At 55.6% G+C, this 19,382-nt stretch overlaps 1 protein-coding gene across 5 annotated transcripts in view; it reads left to right on the forward strand.

Moving 5' to 3' along the window:
- Positions 1–18,869, forward strand: part of SH3BP4 (SH3 domain binding protein 4) — a 37,709-nt gene extending 18,840 nt beyond the window's left edge. For 4 of the 5 annotated variants that reach the window (XM_051623792.1, XM_051623791.1, XM_051623793.1 and 1 more), the window contains exons 2-6: positions 1,821–1,900; positions 5,414–5,621; positions 8,706–11,071; positions 17,153–17,341; positions 18,227–18,869. In XM_051623792.1, coding sequence (XP_051479752.1) covers positions 5,504–5,621; positions 8,706–11,071; positions 17,153–17,341; positions 18,227–18,451 — 2,898 coding nt within the window. In that variant the 5' untranslated portion in view covers positions 1,821–1,900; positions 5,414–5,503 and the 3' untranslated portion in view covers positions 18,452–18,869. The remainder of the gene's footprint in view (positions 1–1,820; positions 1,901–5,413; positions 5,622–8,705; positions 11,072–17,152; positions 17,342–18,226) is intronic. The other variant, XM_051623790.1, reaches the window with a different exon arrangement.
- The last annotated feature ends 513 nt before the right edge of the window (positions 18,870–19,382 follow it).

Below are 19,382 nucleotides of genomic sequence, written 5' to 3' on the forward strand. Positions count from 1 at the left end.
GGAGTCAGCCACAAACCCACCCCCAGTCTGGAACTGACCTCAGACACCAGCTGCAAGAGCATCTCCTCGTCTCCTTTGCTGCCAGGGGCAGCAAGACACCACCAGCAGTTTCAAAAGCTGTCCCAGGAGGCTGCAGAGGGCCTGGCTGGGTCTGTGCTGAGGTTACCAATCCAGAGGATGTTGTGTTCTTCACATGTGCTGGAAGATCTTTTAACACAAGCAGGCACATCTCTAGATGGTGGGGTGGCTTGCTGGTGGGTGGAAGAGTGCTGAGCTACTGCAGCCCATTGGCCAAGGTTGGGTTGGAACCTACTCACTGGGAAGCTCTTGCTGGTGGAGAATAATCTGAAGGGCAAAACCAAGTTCTTAGATCCCTTGTGGTGGTTGAACGTGGTCTGAGGGCAGGGCCGTGGCTCTGGGAAATGGATTTCTAGCCACAAAGAGTTAAAATTCACTTTGGATTGAAGCAAAGCTGACTTGGTTTGGAAAGCAACCTCCAGAAACACCCCTGTGTTTGTAGGAGAGCTGAGGGACTTTGGGGGAAAGAAGGAGCAAATGAAAAGCCTTTAGCAGCAAGTGCTTGGAATTGGGCTTGGCTTTGGTGTGGAGAGGACAAGGAGCTGGAGATGGACTTTGGAGAAGGGCAGGGAGGGATGGGACAAGGGGGAATGGTTTCCAGCTGAAAGAGGGGAGATGTAGATGGGATATTAGGGAGAAATTCCTCACTCTGAGGGTGGTGAGACCCAGGTTGCCCAGGGAAGCTGTGGCTGCCCCATCCCTGGCAGTGTTGAAGGGCAGGTTGGATGGGGCTTGGAGCAACCTGGGCTGCTGGGAGGTGTCCCTGCCCAGATGGCTGGAACTAGATGGTCTTTGATGTCCCTTCCAACCCAAACTGTCCTGTGACTCTGTGATGAGAAGCTCTTTTCTTCTCTTCCCTCCTTTCAGTTAGTGGCTGAGGGCACATGGAAGATTTGCCCTCAACTTCTAACCAGGGGCTTTAGGGCTTGGTGGGCTCTTTGTGCTCCCTGGGGAGAGCAGGGGTGCAGCTCTGGTAGTAGCTATGGCAGGTTTGACCCGTCTTTGTGTCTGGGTGGCTCCTGTTCCTGGTGCCCCCCAGGGCCATGTGTGTGCTGTGGTGGGATGGACCCTGCAGCTCCCTGGCTTGGCTGAGCTCCAGGGTGCTCAGGGATGTGCATCATCACCTCCCTTTGTGCTGCCTTTCCTTTGGCTGCCCGTGGAGGGACCTGGCTCCATCTCCAGCCCTGATGGTGCTTGGTACCACCCAGCCCCACCACCTCCCCCCACTTCTCCCTGGTTATCATCAGCCCAAATTCTTGGCAGTCAGAGGTTTTCCATCACTGAGGCTTTTGAAGGAGTTTCCCTCCTGTGCTGGTTGGAGAAGACCTTCCCCTCGGCCAGCAGCAGGTTCCTGCTTTGGGCTTTGCATTTCCAGGTGTCCCCATGTTTTTATTGCACTTCTTGGCATGATGGATGGAACCTTGGGGAGGACAGGGCTGTGCTACCAGCCCCCTGGCACCACCAGCAGCTTGTGCTGGGTGGGGGGAAAAAAAAAGCCAGGGAGGGGGGACTCCTGGGATCTGTGGGGCCAGGAGGGGAAAACCTGTGGTTGGAGCTTCTGGGCTGAGCCACCCCAGACAGTTTGCAGAAGTTGTCCCACCTTCTCTGTGCCAGTGGCCACCAGGACGTGCTGCTGTTGGGAGAAAGCTGAACACCCTGTGCTCAGATGCCACAGCAAAAAGGGTATCTGGGGTGGGTTTCAGAGCTTTCAGGAGTTGTTTGTTTGTTTGTTTTTTTAATAGGTGCTGCACTGTCATCAACCCTAGAGCCTCCCCAGAGCTGCTGCTGGTCCATGCCTGGTGGAGAGGAGATCCAGGAGTAGGTAGGGCTCTGATTTGAGACCCTGGGGATCCTTGCTTGCCCTCAGCAGTGTGTCCATGCCTGGAGAAGTGGCCAGGAGCATGGGGAAGCCTGCCCACGTGGCACGGAACCCCAGGCTGGTTTGGGTTGGAAAGGGGGCATTAAAGACCATCTAGTCCCAACCCCTCTGCCATGGGCTGGGACACCACGTCCTGTCTGTCCCTCCCCAGAAACCTGATGAACATCATATCCCCAGTGAACTCTGTGCTTTTGCAAGTCCCTGTTGGAGGCAGCTCTGCTGTTCCCCTGGGGGGTGACTCGTTTAGGGGGTGTCCTGTGGTGTCCCCTGGCCAGCAGAAGCCTGGCAGATGGGGTGGGGAGGAGATGACTGTGCCACCCATGGGAGCAAGGGCCATCCAGCAGCCGTGGTGACATGCTCCTCAAGGCTTCCCTAAAGCTTTGCCCAACCCTCAGCAAGGCCTGGGTAGGATTTTGGGAAGGCTGGTGGGACAGCTGGTACTGTGGGACGTGACCACCACGGAGCCCCAGCCTGGCAGCTGCTGCCTGTTGGATTCCTGGGGGTGGGGGAGGCAGGCAGCAGGTCCTCCTGGCTTTTTCCCCTCCAGCTTTGCCTTTTCCTGGTGGGAGGGTGGGGGGGAAAAAAAAAAAATCATGCCTTGGAGCTGCTGGCACCAGGAGATGCCACCAGCACCACCTTCCTTGCTGGCGTGGAGTGGTTGCTCCCAAGTTTCCTTCCCCAGCTCCCATTCATTTCAGATGTTTATGGGCTTTGGGTAAAGAGATGGGGCTGTGTGGTTTGTTTTTTTTTTCATGGTCTCTGTTTAACCCTGGTCTTCATTTCAAGGAGTTAGCAGACCATGATGTCTAAGCAAATCCCCCCCCCCCAACCCTGCTCCCACCTGTCCCCTCTGTATTTCACTCTCAGGGAGCCCCAGTGTGAAGGTTCATCCTTGCTGCTTCTCTGCCCTGCCTCTGCATTCAGAAAGGTCACAGGTTTGTCCCCAGGGATTGTCAGCTTCCCAACAAGGCTCCCACCCTGGGATGGGGGGGCTCGTGCACCCCCATCCTCTCATCTCTTGGGTGTCAACGTGTTGCTCCATCCAGGATGGACTGAGGTGCAGCCAAGGTGCTGCTGCTGGGTGAGAAAACACCTTTTCATCCTCCTTCATTTTTGAGGGGCTTTCTTGCTGCCCTTTGAGACTGTAGGGTGTGTGTAGGGGGGGGGTGGATTTTTCCAGCTGTTTTTCCACACAGTCACATCTCTCCAGGCTTTTAGCTTCCCCACGTAGTTACATCAATATGGGACAGGACGACCTTGGTGAGAGTTGTCAGTGCACAGCTCCAGGGGTTGATAGAAAAACAAAGTGACTTAACTCTGGGCTACCAGGCAGGCTCTGAAAACCATCTCTGTGGCTTGATTGGTGGGGAGAAAAATCACCTTCCTGTCCCTTCCTTGCTTTGTGTGGTGCTCACCAAGCAGGGCTTGACCTTTGGGGTCTCAAAGTGGTTTTGGTTTTTTTAACAGGGTTGTGAGCCAAGCATGTGATGTTGTCCCACCTGGTATCCTCATCTCTTTTGAGTTGGAGAGATGTGGAATTGCTGGATGGAGCACCTCCATCCATGGAGCTGTGGGTGGGTAAGGAGCTGGCTGGGTGGTGCCACTCAAAGAGCTGCACCTTCAGCAACGTTGGCCAATGAGGTGTTCCCTGGAGGTGCCCAAGGGCAGGTTGGATGGGGCTTGGAGCAACCTGGGCTGGTGGGAGGTGTCCCTGCCCATGCAGGGGGGTTGGAATGAGATGACCTTGAAGGCCCCTTCCAAACCAAACCAGCCTGGGATTCTGTGATTGCTAAAACTGGTGACAGCTTTGTCACTTGAGCTATTTCTGTGATGACAGATTTCTGCCTGTGGAGCTCTTGGAGGGCTCAAACCTTCCAGCTAAGGAGGGGAGAAAAAAAGAACAACCCCAAAAACACCCTCCAAGAGCCTGCCTGGTGTTGTCTGCAGGGTCCCTGTTGGGAGAAGCAGCTTCAGGCCTCAGATGCCTGCTGGAAAATGTGGAATCCCACCCGGTGCCTGGAATTGGTGGGAAACACCACCCTGCCCACCACGGGCTGAGCTGGATGGGTGGGGGACCCTGCTAGGTCAGGAGAGCATCTTTCCTCCTTGTTTTTCCTTGCTGCAGCCCCAAGCCCCTTGTCCCACCAAGCCCAATCTTGACTCAGAGCCTGGTTTGTCTGTGTTTCCAGCCTGCCAAGCCCTCTCTCTTTGGAGTGTTCCCAGCAGGACCTGAAGCCACGTTCTCCTCAAAGGGAAAAGTCTTTTGCACACCAGTTTTCCCTTCCCTTTTCTGGCTGGAGCCTGGTGCATCCCTTCCAGCTAGCAGAGCATTCCTGGCATACCAGCCCAGGGGATGGCTTGGAAATCATTTCAGGCAGGCTGGAATATCTCCTGCTTGGAGCTCTTCCCCTGCATTCCAGAGAAGGGAATTGCACAGGGTTCTGTTTTTCAGAGCTGTCAGCACTTTGCAGCCAGGCTGGAATGGTTTCATGGTGGCAGGATGGAGGGAATGCTGGCTGGTGGGATTGCCTGGGATGATGCCAAGTGTCTCGTGGACCTGCTCCCTGGTAGAAACCTGGAGGAGCAAAGCTTGGGCTCTACGTTCTGGCTGTGCCTCCAGCCAGCAGAGAGGCACTGGGGTTGCCCACAGGCTCCTGGCCTTCCCGGCCTCCCTCCAAGCTCCAGAGGACACAGGTGACACCAGAGGAGGTCTCACCAGAGCTTGCAGCAGCCACAGTGGTGGTGGTGGAAGGGCCTGTGTGCTCTGCAGGCGGGGGGGGGTTCATTTTCCTCTGGGCTCTGACGTGCTGATGCAGCTGCTCTCCCAGGGGGCTTCAGGGAGTGTTTCTGGGGAGAAAAAAAAGGAGGGGAAAAACCCCACCTTTTGTTTTTCTTTTCCCTCAAGTGAAGCAGGGCAGTTGGTGTGAGAAGGGATGTTTCTCTGCCTGGTCCCTGCCCAGGGTGGGAAGATCCAGTCTCCATCCCAGGAGATCCCCGTGCTATGGGAGGAGGGAGTGATGACCCAGCTGAACGTGCACAAAAAGCCTGGTCCCCTGTGCCCTCCATGCTCACCAACCACTGCCCCGGGCTCCCACAGCCACCTGAGCACCCCATGCTTTTATAAATCTTGATTCCAGCAAACATTTTGGAAGCTCTTATGGAACGAGGAGGACACGTTGATCACCTCAGGGGCGACGTTACCTCCAAATGACTCTGGAAAGCAAGAGGGCTGTGCTTTGCAAGGGGGTTGTGGCCCCCAGCAGCCTGGGGTGAGATTGGTGGTTTGCAGGCAGTGCTGTCCTTGCCAGGCCCACCCAGATCATCTTCCATGGTGCATCTTCAAGGAGAACACGAGGAGGTCCCGGGCTCGGCGGGCGCCCGGGGGGAGCGTTGGGTGGGGAGCTGGGAACCGGAGCCTTTGCTAACCTGCTGGGGTTTGTTTCTCTTCCCCTGCAGGCTTGGTTTCCCGGAGGTGACGTCGGGGTCCTTTGTAGCTGGTTTTGCTGGTGGAGAGGCCATGGTGGCCTAGGCCTGGCCGGGCAGGAGATGGCAGCGCAGAGGATCCGGGCGGCCAACTCGGGGGGGCTGCCGCGGTGCCGCTCCGAGGGGACCCTGATCGACCTGGCACAGGGCTGTGCTGAGAGCAGCCTCTGCGACCTCAAAGGTGCTGGGGGGACACCCCCTGGGCTGGGGGGGATGGTGCCCCCTCCTTGGTGACACTCACAGATGGGTTTGGGTTGGAAGGGACTTTAAAGACCATCCAGTTCCAACCCCCTACATGGGCAGGGACACCTCCCACCAGCCCAGGCTGCTCCAAGCCCCATCCAACCTGCCCTTCAACACTGCCAGGGATGGGGCAGCCACAGCTACCCTGGGCAACCTGGGCCAGGGTCTCCCCACCCTCACAGCAAAGGATTTCTCCCCATTATCCCATCTACATCTCCCCTCTTCCAGCTGGAAACCCTTCCCCCTCATCCCCTCCCTCCCTGCCCTTGTCCCAAGCCCCTCCCCAGCTTTCCTGGAGCCCCTTCAGGCACTGGAAGGTGCTCTCAGGTCTCCCTGGAGCCTTCTCTTCTCCAGGCTGAACACCCCAACTCTCCCAGCCTGGCTCCAGAGCAGAGCTGCTCCAGCATCCTCTGAGCACAGACTGCATCCTCTCACCCATGGGCCCCAGGAGGGTGCTGGTTAATAATGAGCAGGCAGCAGCTGGTGGGGAAGATCAGAAGGTGCTGATGATCGTGCCCACCACTGCAAGGATGGTTGTGGCCCTGCCACCAAGAGCTCCAGCAGCCAAGAGAGGTGGCAACAACGAGGTGCTTGCAGGGCTTTGTTTCTCCCCTTCCCCAGAGCTGGGAGTTTGCAGGTTGCTGGAATAATCCTTTTCCTGCTTTCTCCTCAGCTGTGTTTACCTTTCCCCAGCAGAAAAGCTGCCTTTCAGGTGAGAGGGGAATTAACTGTTCCCTCGGCAGGAACGGATCCCAAGGAATCAATCCAGGTGGATCTTGGCACGCTCAGAGGGCCTCTAAAAATAAACATGCACAAAAGCTTGTGAACATCAAACGCTCCCGCTGCAAACGAGGTTGTTTTTTGGTGCAAACCCAGGAGCTGCTGCTGTTCTCCAGGTTTCAGCACATCCCTCTGTGGACACACAGCTCGGGGGGACACGGGGTCAGCCAGGTCTGGTCTGAAGGGATGGGGACACCAAAGAGGTCTGAGGCAGCAGGGGCTTCGTAGCAGGGTGTCAAAACAGCTTCAGTGCAGAGTTTGCGAGACAGTTTGACTGTTTATTCAGTTTTTACACTGAATAAATGTCCTCACGACTTTGTCTCTCTGCTGGGGGGGGGGGAGAAGTGGAGGAATGAGGAGGTTTTAGGATGTGTAAAAACTCTTGGGGGTGGGAGGAGATGAGAAGCTGGAGATGAGCCACCAGTGAGGGCTGGAGCCCTCTGGGCCAGTTGTGTCCTGGGCTGCATCAGAAGAAGTGTGGGCAGCAGGGCCAGGGAGGGGATTGTCCCCTCTGCTCTGCTCTGGTCAGACCCCACCTGGAGCTCTGTGTCCAGCTCTGGAGCCCTCAGCACAAGATACGGACCTGTTGGTGAGGGTCCAGAGGAGGCCACCAAGATGATCCAAGGGCTGGAGCAGCTCTGCTCTGGAGCCAGGCTGGGAGAGTTGGGGTGTTCAGCCTGGAGAAGAGAAGGCTCCAGGGAGACCTTAGAGCACCTTCCAGTGCCTGAAGGGGTTCCAGGAAAGCTGGGGAGGGGCTTCTCATCAGAGAAGACAGTGATGGGACAAGGGGGGATGGTTTTAAACTGAGAGAGGGGAGATTGAGGTGAGATATGAGGAAGAAATTCTTCACTCTCAGGGTGGTGAGGAGCTGGGATGGGTTGCCCAGGGAGGCTGTTGATGCCCCATCCCTGGAGGTTTTGAAGGGCAGGTTGGAGGAGGTTTTGTGCAGCCTGGTCTAGTGGTGGGTTCCCTGCTCATGGCAGGGGGGTTGGAGCTTGATGATCTTTAGGGTCCCTTCCGACCTTCATGGTACTGTTTAAAGACTTCTCTTTGCTTGTCTCTGTCTTCCCTCTCCTGGTGCTTCCCATGTCCCAGCAGTGCTGCCAGCCCGTGGCTCCTGACCCCGGGGAGGTGCAGGCTGATCTGCCAGCCCCTCATTCCCAGGATTTTAGGGCCTTCCTGTGTTTCTCAAATCAACCTTTTCCTTCCAGGGAGCCCTCTGGAGGCAGGAGCCATCCCCTTTCTCTCTCAGCTCCCTAGCACTGCAGATCCAGCTCTCCTTGTTTTCTTCTGGAACACTGATGTAACCTCACCCGTGGCTTCTTTCTAGGGCCTGTTTGGGTTTTTTTTTTGGTGGAAATAGGTCCTAAAAATGTGAGAAAAGCCCATAAATAGGTGCCAGTGTGAGTGTCTGTTTGGCTTGGGTTCCCTGGCAAGGCAGCTCTCAGCTGGCACTGCTGAAGGGGACACTGGAGATGCTGCCAGGACCACAGCAGGAGTCATAGAGTCATCAGGGTTGGAAAGGACCTCTAGAGATCAACTAGTCCAACCCTTCTGCTCCAGCAGGATCACCTGCAGGAGGCCACACACAGGAAGATGCCCAGAGGGGTTTTTAATGTCTCCAGAGAAGGAGGGTGACACTGTGCTGCTGCAATGTGGGTGCTGTGTAAAAGGAGTGAGATGTTACCTTGGGTTACCACGTCATCATAGGGTCATTGGATGCTTTGGGTTGGAAGGCACCTTAGAGATCATCTAGTTCCAACCCCTTGTGGTTTGGGTTGGAGGGGACCTCGCACATCATCTAGTTCCAGCCCTTTCCAGCCCAAACCAGTCTGAGATTCTAGGATGGATTCTTGCCCATCATTCCTCAGGGATCTAGCAAGGTGTTGGGACACCAGTGTCTCCTACAGGATCAGCTGCATGGGGAGCCTTGTTGCTGGGGCACCTGGCTGTCCTGGGGGTGGGTCACAAGTTGCTGCTTCTCCTGTCTTGGCTCCTGCCACTCTTCCCAGCCCATCCCTTTAGGACAGGACCCCTTTGGGCAGGAGGAAGGTGGATGTTTCAGAAGTGGAGACATTCTGTTTTCAAATTTTAGGGGCAAAAAACAGGAAGAAAACCTGCAGGTTTGAGAGGTTCTAAAAGTGTTTTCACTGCTTGGCTTGCTGACCTGAAATGAAGGGTTGCAAGGACGTTGGGTTGTCTTGCTTGTGGCCTTCTGACAGTGTTCCTCTTGGCTTTGCAGTGCCTTCTCCTAGTGCCTTGCTGGTTGACAACCCCGCATCCTTTGGGAACGCCAAGGAAGTGGTAGCCATCAAGGATTACTGCCCGACTAATTTCACCACTTTGAAGTTCTCCAAAGGGGACCACCTGTACGTCCTGGACACCTCAGGAGGTGAGTGGTGGTACGCTCACAACACCACGGAGATGGGCTACATCCCTTCCTCCTACGTCCAGCCGGTGAACCACCGCAACTCCTCCTTGACGGACAGCGGGATGATCGACAACCTCCTGGAGAGCCCCGACGAGGGGGTCAGGGAGTTGGACCTGCTTGGAGAATGGACTGAAGCCCAAAGAAACTCTCTGAAAACCTACCATAACAACCCTTTCTTGAACGGGGTCCAGACCAACCCGTTTCTCGATGGGAATGGTGGGCAAACGGTGCCCAGCTCGGACCTGGAGTCCAACTCCAACGTCGCCGTTGACTTGTTGCTCTTTGACACGGGGGCTCCTGCTTCAGGGGTCTCCAGCTCGGCTGCTAACAGCAGCCTGGGGAACATCTTTGATGAGTTTCCATCCACGAACAGGCTGGATCTGGAGCAGCCTGTGAGAAGGGACAACCCTTTCTTCAGGAGTAAACGCTCCTACAGTTTGTCCGAACTGTCGGTTCTTCAGGCCAAGTCAGAGGCTCCGGCCTCGTCGGGTTTCTTCAGTGGGTTGAAGTCTCCCACCCCTGAGCAGTTCCAGAGCCGGGAGGATTTTAGGACAGCGTGGTTGAACCACAGGAAGCTGGCTCGGTCTTGCCATGACTTGGATTTGCTCGGTCAAAACCCTGGCTGGGGACAGACTCAGCCGGTGGAGACCAACATTGTCTGCAAGCTGGATAGTTCTGGTGGGGCCGTTCAGCTTCCTGACACCAACATCAGCATCCACGTGCCAGAGGGCCACGTGTGCCCTGGGGAGACACAGCAGATCTCCATGAAAGCCATGCTGGATCCACCGCTGGAGCTGAACAGTGACAAGTGCAGCACCATCAGCCCGGTCCTGCAGATCAAGCTGAGCAACATGGAGGTGAAGACCTTCATCATTCTGGAGATGAAGGTGTCGGCAGAGGTCAAGGATGACATGGTGAGCAAGAGTTTGGTGGGACTGCAGTGCCTGAGGAGTGACATGAAAGAGGGGCCCTACACGCCGTTGCAGCTGAGCTATTCCTACGGGGACACCATCCAGGTGCAGCTGGAGAACCTGGAGCCTTGCATGTACGTTGCAGCTGTAGCCCAGGGGCAGAACATCCTCTACCCTTACACGGTTTGGGATTACATCCACAAGAAGATCACGGTCGGTGTCTACGGCCCAAAGCACATTCACCCTTCTTTTACAACTGTGGTGGCCTTGTTTGGGCACGAATGTGCTCCCAAGACCCTCCTGGTGAACGAGGTCACCAGGCCGTCCCACAGCCCAGCTCCCGTTGCCCTCCAGCTCTGGGGCAAGCACCAGTTTGCTCTGTCCCGGCCTCAGGACCTCAAGCTCTGCATGTTCTCCAACATGACCAACTACGAGGTGAAAGCCGGCGAGGCAGCCAGGATGGTGAGGGGCTTCCAGATGAAGCTGGGCAAGGTCAGCCGCCTCATCTTCCCCATCGCGTCCCACGACCCCAACGAGCTCTCGGACTTCACGCTGAGGGTGCAGGTCAAGGATGACACGGGTGCCATCCTGACCCAGTTCTGCGTCCAGACGCCGCAGCCGCCCCCGAAAAGCGCCATCAAACCCACGGGGCAGAGGAGGTTCCTGAAGAAGAACGAGGTGGGGAAGATCATCCTCTCACCTCTGGCTGCCACCACCAAGTATCCTGTTTTTCAGGACAGGCCGGTGTTGAGCTTGAAGTATGGCAAGCTGCTGAAGACCGTGGTGAGGCAGAGCAAGAACCACTATCTGCTGGAGTACAAGAAGGGAGACGTCATTGCCCTGCTCAGTGAGGAGAAGATCAGGTTAAAAGGGCAGCTGTGGACCAAGGAGTGGTACATTGGCTACTACCAGGGAAAGGTGGGCCTCGTGCACACCAAGAACGTGCTGGTGGTTGGGAAGGTGAAGCCCAGTTACTTCTCCGGGCCAGATCTCACCACCAGCTTGTTGCTGGAGCAGATCCTGAGGCCTTGCAAGTTCCTGACCTACATCTACGCCTCTGTGAGGACTCTGCTGATGGAGAACCTCAGCAGCTGGAGGTCCTTTGCTGACGCCCTGGGGTACCTGAACTTGCCACTGACGTTCTTCTGCCGAGCGGAGCTGGACAGCGAGCCAGAGAGAGTGGCTTCTGTCTTGGAGAAGCTGAAGGAAGACTGCAACAACACGGAGAACAAGGAGAGGAAGTCCTTCCAGAAGGAGCTGATGACGGTGAGTCTGAGGTCACAGGTTGGGGAGGGTCTTAATTCCCTGCCATCCGGAGGGATGAGGGTGAGCGGGTGGTGGAGGTTCCCTCATTGCTTCTAGAAGATGAAGCCCATCCTGAGGGTTGTCTTCAGGCTGCAGTGGAAGTCCAGCCCTCCTGTTGGCTGGGTTCCTGGTTGGATGGGACCGTGGCCATGGAGAGGGACATGCTGGGTGAAATGCCACAGGTGTGTGTTGAGTGAGGGTGGCCAGCGGGCTTGCTCTTGGGGAAGCCCCTCAAGATCCAAGGTGGTTTTTGGTCCAGTGTTCTTCAGCACCCAGCTGGTCCTTCCTGGGGACCTGGGTCTTTATGTTTCAGCCTTCAATGATGTTACTTTGAGGTGCTGGTCTTCTCAACCCCCGTGTCAAAGGGTGCCTTGTTGAAGGGAACACTGGTGGAAAACTGGGGAAAAAGGGCAAGAAACACAAAAGCTTTTCCTGCATGGGGTGGGGTGGAGGAGCCACCTCACAGATCCTTGCACCTCTGCATGATGGATGGGTCAAAGTGTGCTGGAGAGGGGCTTTGTGGCTGCTGTGCAGGATGGTGCTACACCTTGGCCTTGATGGAACCACCTCCAGTTCCTCCATAATAGGAATTCTGCCCCCATCTCTCTCGGGAGTGGCACCTCTGAGCTGGGATGCTTGATGTCCCAACTGTGGGTCACGTTTGCAGATCAAAGTGTGTGGTTTGCTTCTGTCCTAGGAGGTGTTTGGGGAAGTGCAGCCTTCAGGTTATTCCCAGGGTGCTGTTAGGGAATCTCTTAGGAGAAACCAAGGGCGTAGAACTCCTCGAGCATGTCCAGAGGAGGCCACAAAGATGATCAGGGGATCACCTCCCCTACGAAGACAGGCTGAGGAAGTTGGAGTTCTTCAGCCTGGAGAAGAGGAGGTTCCATAGTGACCTCATAGCAGCTTTCCAATATCTGAAGAGGTCCTCAAGACCAGGTTGGATGGGGCCTTGAGCAACCTGGTCTAGTGGGAGGTGTCCCTGCCCATGGAAGGGGGTTGGAACTAGAGGATCTTTAAGGTCCCTTCCAACCCCAACCCTTCCATGGTTGAAATCATCCTCATGGTCATTTCTAGCACCTTGTGGGAAGTGAGCCAAAGGAAAGCCAGGATGAAGTGCCTGGGAGGGATGTGCAGCTTCTCTCCTCTGGACAGTTTCTCCCAGGGAAGCAGGATGAGTGAGTTGGAGCTGATCTCCTGGTTGAAGGTGCCCACGGAGCGACGGGGTCGCGAGATCTTGGCTCCTGCAGGATGGAGTTATGGGTCAGGTTCAGAGGGCTGGAGCCAAAGGGAGTCTCTCATTTCCCAAACGTGAACAGGAAGGGGGAAATGTCAGGATTGAGTAGGAGGTGGAAGGTGTTAGGAAGAGTACAGAGCACTTTGTGACTCATGGAGATGTTCTCCAGTGAGTTCCCCGGCTTGTGGGGCAGTATTTTAGCTCTGGCTCTTGGTAGGATGCAGGTGCCAGGTTGGCAAGATGCAGCAGCCACCAGCACTGCTTCTTCTGCCTGTTGTTCCTGGGTGGTTGTTCTTCTCCCTGGGGTCATCCAGGGAGGGGGAAAATACCCACCTGGTGTGGTTCCCTCAGGGGAGGGTTTGCTCCTTTGGTCGTTGGCCGCGGTGAGCGATGGGATGAGACCTGTGCTCCTCTTCCTGATGCATCCCAGGGCTTCCTGCTGGTGGCCTGATCCCTTTGCAAACCTGTCAAGAGGTTCTTTCATCTCTATTCCCTTTGTCTCCAGGCCTCCCAGGAAGTCTGTAGGTGATGGAAAATTCCTGCCAGGCCTCAGCAGGGGGGGGACACGAAAGGAAAGATAAGGCTCTCCTGGATCCTCAGGGAGCAGCAAACCCAAGGCAGGAGAACATCCCTCTTCCCCAGGGATGCCTGGAGTGCAGAATCCCAGAGCAGGTTGTTGTTGGTTTTTTCCACGTGTAAATGGAGGCAAATCTGGAGCTTTGGCTCCTTTTCCTCTTCTGGGAGAGCCTGTCCATGAAGGACGAGCTCCCTTCTCTGGTGCTTCCCAACCCTTTGCTGCTGCCAAGTCCTCCTGAGCTTCTGGAGGAACTAGTTTTAAAAGAGAGAAAATGGAGCCTTCAGGGCAGGAGGAGGGAGCAAGAATGTGTTTTATTTGTGCTCAAATCTGGTTTTATTCCTGAGAAACGGGGTCCCTTTCTGGTGTCTGCTCAGCTGGAGGTTGGATGAAGCTCTGCTCTGGCCCTTGCAGCTCCGAGTGGGTTGTCTCACCTCAAAGGGGGGAGAAGCAGTGAGCAGCCTTATCTGGCTTCAAGGTTGAGTACACAAACCTGCAGCTGGCTGCTCCAGCAGCCAAGTGTGGAAGAGCCTGGTCCTGGGGTCTAGTTAATAAGTCATCTGCTTTTAATTATTCTTTTTTTCCTAATCTGGCCTGATCAGCGGCGTGTGAAGGTCACCTGGGGGGATGTAGCTTTGAAGCGAGTCACCAGAGAGGAACCTGCCTCTCCCCTCCCTCCTCTCTGCCCTTGCAGAGTTGGTGGTGGGAGAAGACCTCAGCCCTTTGTTCTGCTGCCTTTCTTCTGCCAAAAGATACTGCTTCTCCCTGAGGTCTGCAGACCTCAAGGGGTTGTCTCAAGCATTGGAACAGTTTGCCCAGGGCAGTGGTGGAGTCACCATCTCTGGAGGCATTTAGATGGCACCTGGACCTGGTGCTTAGGGACATGGTTTAGTGGGGAGCTTGTGGTGTTTGGTCTGAGGCTGGACTGGGTGATCTTGGAGGTCTCTTCCAGCCAAAGACATTCTGTCCTTCTGTGCTGGTGGGCTCAAGCAGACCTTGGTGTCCTGCAGAACTGGGCCTGCATTGCTTGGACCTGGTGCTGGCTCATCCAGGCCAGCTCCTCCATCCCAAAGCCATCTGCTGGTCACCCCTCTGCTGAATCTGGGTCCAGGGAAAAGCCTGATTCCTGATCCCCACCACACACATATGCCTAAAGCAAGTGCTATGTTGGGGAGCCCTTGTCCAGAGCCAGCTTGTCCAGGCCAAAAACCTGAGCTGCATCCTGGAGAAGACATCAAAGAGGCAGGAGCTGGTGCACGAGGATCCTCTCACCCCACAGGTCTCACTGGTCCCTTTCTGTAGCAGCTTCATGGTAGGTCTTGCACCGTGCTTGGTGGGCCCACATGAACTTGGTGATGCTTTCTGTTCCTGGGGCAGAGGAGGAAGGGTCTTGCTCCTTTAGTTTGGCTGGAGATGATTGAATCACAGAACCTTTTGGGTTGGAAAAGACCTTGAAGGTCATCAAGCCCAACCCCTGACCCAGCCCTGCCAAGGCCACCGTGTCCCTCAGCACCACATCTCCAGGGCTTTGAAATCCCTCCAGGGATGGGGACTCCACCCCTGCCCTGGGCAGCCTGGGCCAGATGGGGAAGAACCATGACCATTCCAGCTGGGATGTCTCCTCCAGAGTGCACGGGGGTGAGAGCTGCACGTTGGTGCGTGGGAGGGTGAGCAGGGCTGGAGCCTCCCACAGCCCCTCCTGACCCAGAAGGGTTGTGGTGATGGGCACGGGGCAGGGGTGGCCGTGCATCTTCAGGTGGTCTTTGGGGTCACCTCTTCCTTCTGCCTTGGCTTGCTGTGCTCCCAGCTGCTGGTTTCCATCACTAGAGGGATGGGAAACGGGATTGGGAGCCGGGATGCAAATTCAGCCTCCCCTGGATGCCCTTTCAAGTGGAGACAATTCCCTGCTGCTTTGAACTGGGATTTGAATATCAAACCACCTCCTTAGCTGGCTGGGAGCTTCTCTGAGGTTCATTAACGCTTTGGAGGTTAATTAATTCTTCAGAGAGTGCTGGTGAGGCTCAGCCCAGGTCGTGCCTTGGCAGGGGAGTAGGGCTGGGTGGGCAGGGCTGGAGACATTCCAGGTGGGTCCTCCTGGGGAGGTTTGTCCAGGCTAAAGGAGGAGGCTGGGAAGAAATTGTAGCCTAATCCCAGAAGCACCTGCTGGAGGGTTGAGTCTGATGTGAGTCCTGATCATCCCAGCTGGGCAGCCAGGGCTTCCAGGAGAGCCCACGGGGCTTTCATGGATTTCTGTGACAAAAGGAGTGAGTTGTGCCCAGACTGAGAAACCTGTGATGCTGTTACCACTGATATTCCACCTTGGGCTTCTAGCTTGGTGGCCCCTTGTCCTTCCTGCAGCCTGTCCCCACTTGGCTTTGGTGCTGTCCCTGCCTCCCATCATCTCTAGGCAGTCACCCACGTTTCCTCAGCCTGGAGGCTGCATGTTGAGCCTCCCTGGCTTAGGTCAACCAGGGGCCGAGTGCAGGATGTGTTGCTGTGGCCATCAGTAGGGTTCAGAGTTAACGTGCTGCCCTGTGAGGAGCAATCCCAGCTCTTCCAAAGCTGTTGCTTTGAGTGATGATGCAGTTCTCGTATTCCCTGGCCTCCCAGCTGCTTTATTTGCTGCTGTTTCCCTTGGAGCAGGAGGGAACTGCCTCCTGCAGCTCTTGTCCTCCTGAACCCCTGCGGCGCGGGTCGCTCCTGGTGGCCTCAGAGCTGCTCAGCCTCTGGCAAGAGCTGAGAGCAGCTCATCTCACCTGCTTTGCCAAACACCAGGTGGTCCTGGGGATTGCAGGCAAGCGATGGAGCTGCCTGGGAGCTCAGGTTTGAGGGTGCTGAGCCCACCCTTCCTCGGGACCACCCGGCTCCTCCATCTGCAGAGGAGAGGGGGATGGATCTGGGGGCTGGGTGGGAAGGCAGCTTGGCTGGAGAGAAGGCTGAGAGGGCCCAGGTGGGAGCCCTAAATGCTTCTTAATGCCCTTTTTTTTAAAAAAACAAAACAAACCACCAAAATGGATGTTCTTTTAAATGTCTCTTCCTTGCTTGCTTAGCAAGAGGGGTCGTTGCTCCTCTCCTGGTGCAGGAAACCAGTGTGAGCACTTGAGGAGCAAACAACCTCTGCTCTGCAGCTGTGATGGGATTCCAGCCCAGCTTGAAGCTGGAAGCAGACAAGGGAGCAAGCAACATTCATTTGCTTTGCAGATTGCCTGGGTGGTTTCAGATGTTCCCTTCTTCTCCCAGCTGGGCAGAGTTTTAACCCTTCTCCTGCTCCCCAGCCTGGGCTTTGCCCAGCCCCCCGTGTGCCAGGAGGGGATGTTGGGACCCACAGCAGCAGCAAAGTGGGCAGGTTCTGGCCACGTGTGGCCCACAACATCCGTGGCTTCTCTGCTAGCCAGTTCCATGCTGTTGTGAAGGTGTGTAGGTGATGTCCCCGAGGGGGGCACGTGTGCCACCAGGCTTCCTGAGGTCCTCAGCATCCCTGGAGGGATGTCCCCTTCATCCCTGAGCTGTGGATGGTCTTGATTGCAGTGGGAGCCCCTCTTATAGCAGGGACCCCTTGGTGTTCACCCATCCTGGAGCCACCATCCTGAGTCTGCTGGTGCCAGGACTCTGGATCTGGAGAACAAGGAGGCTCAGCAGCCCATCACCCAAGGCATATCCTGGGCCTTGGTTTCCATGTTCTAAAACGGGGATGTCCCCTTCCAACCACCTTCCTGGAGCCACTTGAGGTTCCAGGTGGGATTTATCCAGGGGTTCTGGAGCTCTGGTGAGTGGGATGCTGATCCTGTCCTCTGCTCATTGCCACTTCAACCCATCCTTTGCTGGGCTGGCTTGTGGACTTTCCCCCCTGTTGCAAGTTGCTTTCCACCACCAGCAGATGTTTCGTGGTTTTTTGTTCTCCTGGCTCAGCTGTTGGCAGCCAGGAAACTGTGAGGGCTGCAGTTCCTCTTCCCCACTTCTCCAGAACCACTTGTGGAACATCTCAGCTTGTAGGTCCATACATGAGACAGGAGGAGGGCTTTGCCTGCCTGGACCAGAAGGTTGTCTTGTCCTTTTGAGGGGCTGTGTCCAATGAGTGGGATTACTCCTCTCTCAAGCCTGGTGGCCTCATTTCACCACTAGAAAGTAGGTGGGAGGGTTTTTTTTTTTGGGGGGGGGATGGCTTCCTGAGGGACTTCCCTGCATGGTCACCTGCCATCTCCTGACTCTGGTTTTCACCCCTGTCCTTCAGGCCTTGCTGAAGATGGACTGCCAGGGGCTGGTTGTCCGGCTCATCCAGGACTTTGTGCTGCTGACCACGGCTGTGGAGGTGGCCCAACGCTGGAGGGAGCTGGCTGAGAAGCTGGCCAAGGTCTCCAAGCAGCAGATGGATGCTTATGAGGCCCCACACAGGGATAAGATGGGGGCAGTGGACAGTGAGGTGAGAGCAGATGGGTCTTCATAGAATGAATCGGTGGTTTGGGGAGGAAAGGACCTTGTAGATCTGGAGCAGCTCTGCTCTGGAGCCAGGCTGGGAGAGCTGGGGTGTTCAGCCTGGAGAAGAGAAGGCTCCAGGGAGACCTGAGAGCACCTTCCAGTGCCTGAAGGGGCTCCAGGAAAGCTGGGGAGGGGCTTGGGACAAGGGCAGGGAGGGATGGGATGAGAGGGATGGATTAAAACTGGAAGAGGGAGGTTGAGGTGGGACATGAGGTGGAAATTCCTTCCTGTGAGGGTGATGAGACACTGGAACAGATTGTGAAGCTGTGGCTGCCCCATCCCTGGCAGTGTTGAAGGGCAGGTTGGATGGGGCTTGGAGCAGCCTGGGCTGGTGGGAGGTGTCCCTGCCCATGGCAGGTTGAATGGGGCTTGGAGCAGCCTGGGCTGGTGGGAGGTGTCCCTGCCCATGGCAGGGTTTTGGATCTAGATGGTTTTTAAAGTCCCTTCCAAACCATTCCAGGATTCTGTGATTCTATGATCACCCAGTTCCAACCCCCCTGCATGGGCAGGGACACCTCCCACCAGCCCAGGTTGCTCCAAGCCCCATCCAACCTGCCCTTGGACACTTCCAGGGATGGGGCAGCCACAGCTTCCCTGGGCAACCTGGGCCAGGGTCTCCATGGGTCCTCCTAGGGTTGTAGATACCCCCAGATCCCATTCTTCTGAGGCACCTTTGGGAGATAAAGGGATTTGGGTGTGCTGGGCAAACTTGGGGGTGTTTTTCCCTGGGAATATCCTTGTTCTGGGACAGGGTGTGTGTGTGGGGGGGGGGTGTTGAGGACATCATCACTGACTATCCAGCTCAGCTCTGGTCTCCTCTGCTCCACAGGCCATGTGGAAGCCAGCATATGATTTCCTCCTCACCTGGAGCAGCCAGATGGGTGACAGCTACCGTGATGTGATCCAGGAGCTGCACACGGGGCTGGACAAGATGAAGAACCCCATCACCAAGCGCTGGAAGCATCTCACTGGCACCTTGATCCTCGTCAACTCCTTGGACATGCTGAGGGCAGCTGCCTTCAGCCCACAAGACCACGAGGACTTTGCCATTTAGCTCCTGTGGGGGATTTTTTTGTGGTTGATTTCCCACCCCCATCTCGTTGGATGGGGGTTGTTGGGTGGTTGTTTTTTTGGGTTGTTTTTACATTTTCCTGTGCTTTTTTCCCCCCTTCCCCCTTTTTTTTTTTTTTTTAAAGCAGTTGACTTGAAAAGAAGAAGAGGTTCCTCTCGCTGGGTTTTTCAAGAGGCCAGAGTTTGGAAGTTCTCCACCAGGACTGGACACCAGCAGGAGACATGGACTGGGGAGGCCCCCCCCAGAGAGGGGTGGCTTTTCATACGGCGTCGACACCAGTCGAACTGTTTTCTTACTCAACAGAAACAACTTGGGGACACACACACAAAAGGAATCACCTTTTTCTTTTTAGGCATTTACAAATAAAAAAAAAATCTAATGTTTGTAACGAGCAGCAAAAGGTTGGAACCACTTTTGGGGGGAGGGGAAGGAGCCACGGGTGGGTGGGTTGGTTCTCTGGGGTTTTTAACGTCGTCGAAACCGCTTGGACGTGGTGGGTGTTTTGGTTTGGTTGGTTGTTGGTTTTTTTTTGGAGACAAAACCATGAGTCACGGTTTGATGCTTGAAGAGGAAACCCAGTACATTCCAGTTCCCTCCTCCCCCACCACCCTGGTCAGGCCTTGGCAGCCTCCCAGGCCTGACTGCAAAGGAGAAAAGTTGGGGCTGTCCTCGGCGCAAGAAGCTTCTGACACCAAAAAGATGAGCTTGGTTCCCCAGCCCCCATTGGGTTGATTTCTTTTCTTTGCATTTAGGTCATTGATGTTGAAGTTGAGAGCTTAGACTCAAATGGTGTTGTTGTTGAGCAAGAAACAGCCTGTTCTCTTCAGTTTGATTGCGTGGAACCTGTTTCTCATCAAGAAGTTAAAAGTTATGGGGCTTGCCTTTCACCTGAAATGTTGGGTTTAGGGTTGGG

This window comes from Apus apus, chromosome 6, assembly GCF_020740795.1.
Source record: "Apus apus isolate bApuApu2 chromosome 6, bApuApu2.pri.cur, whole genome shotgun sequence".
Lineage (NCBI taxonomy): Eukaryota > Metazoa > Chordata > Aves > Apodiformes > Apodidae > Apus > Apus apus.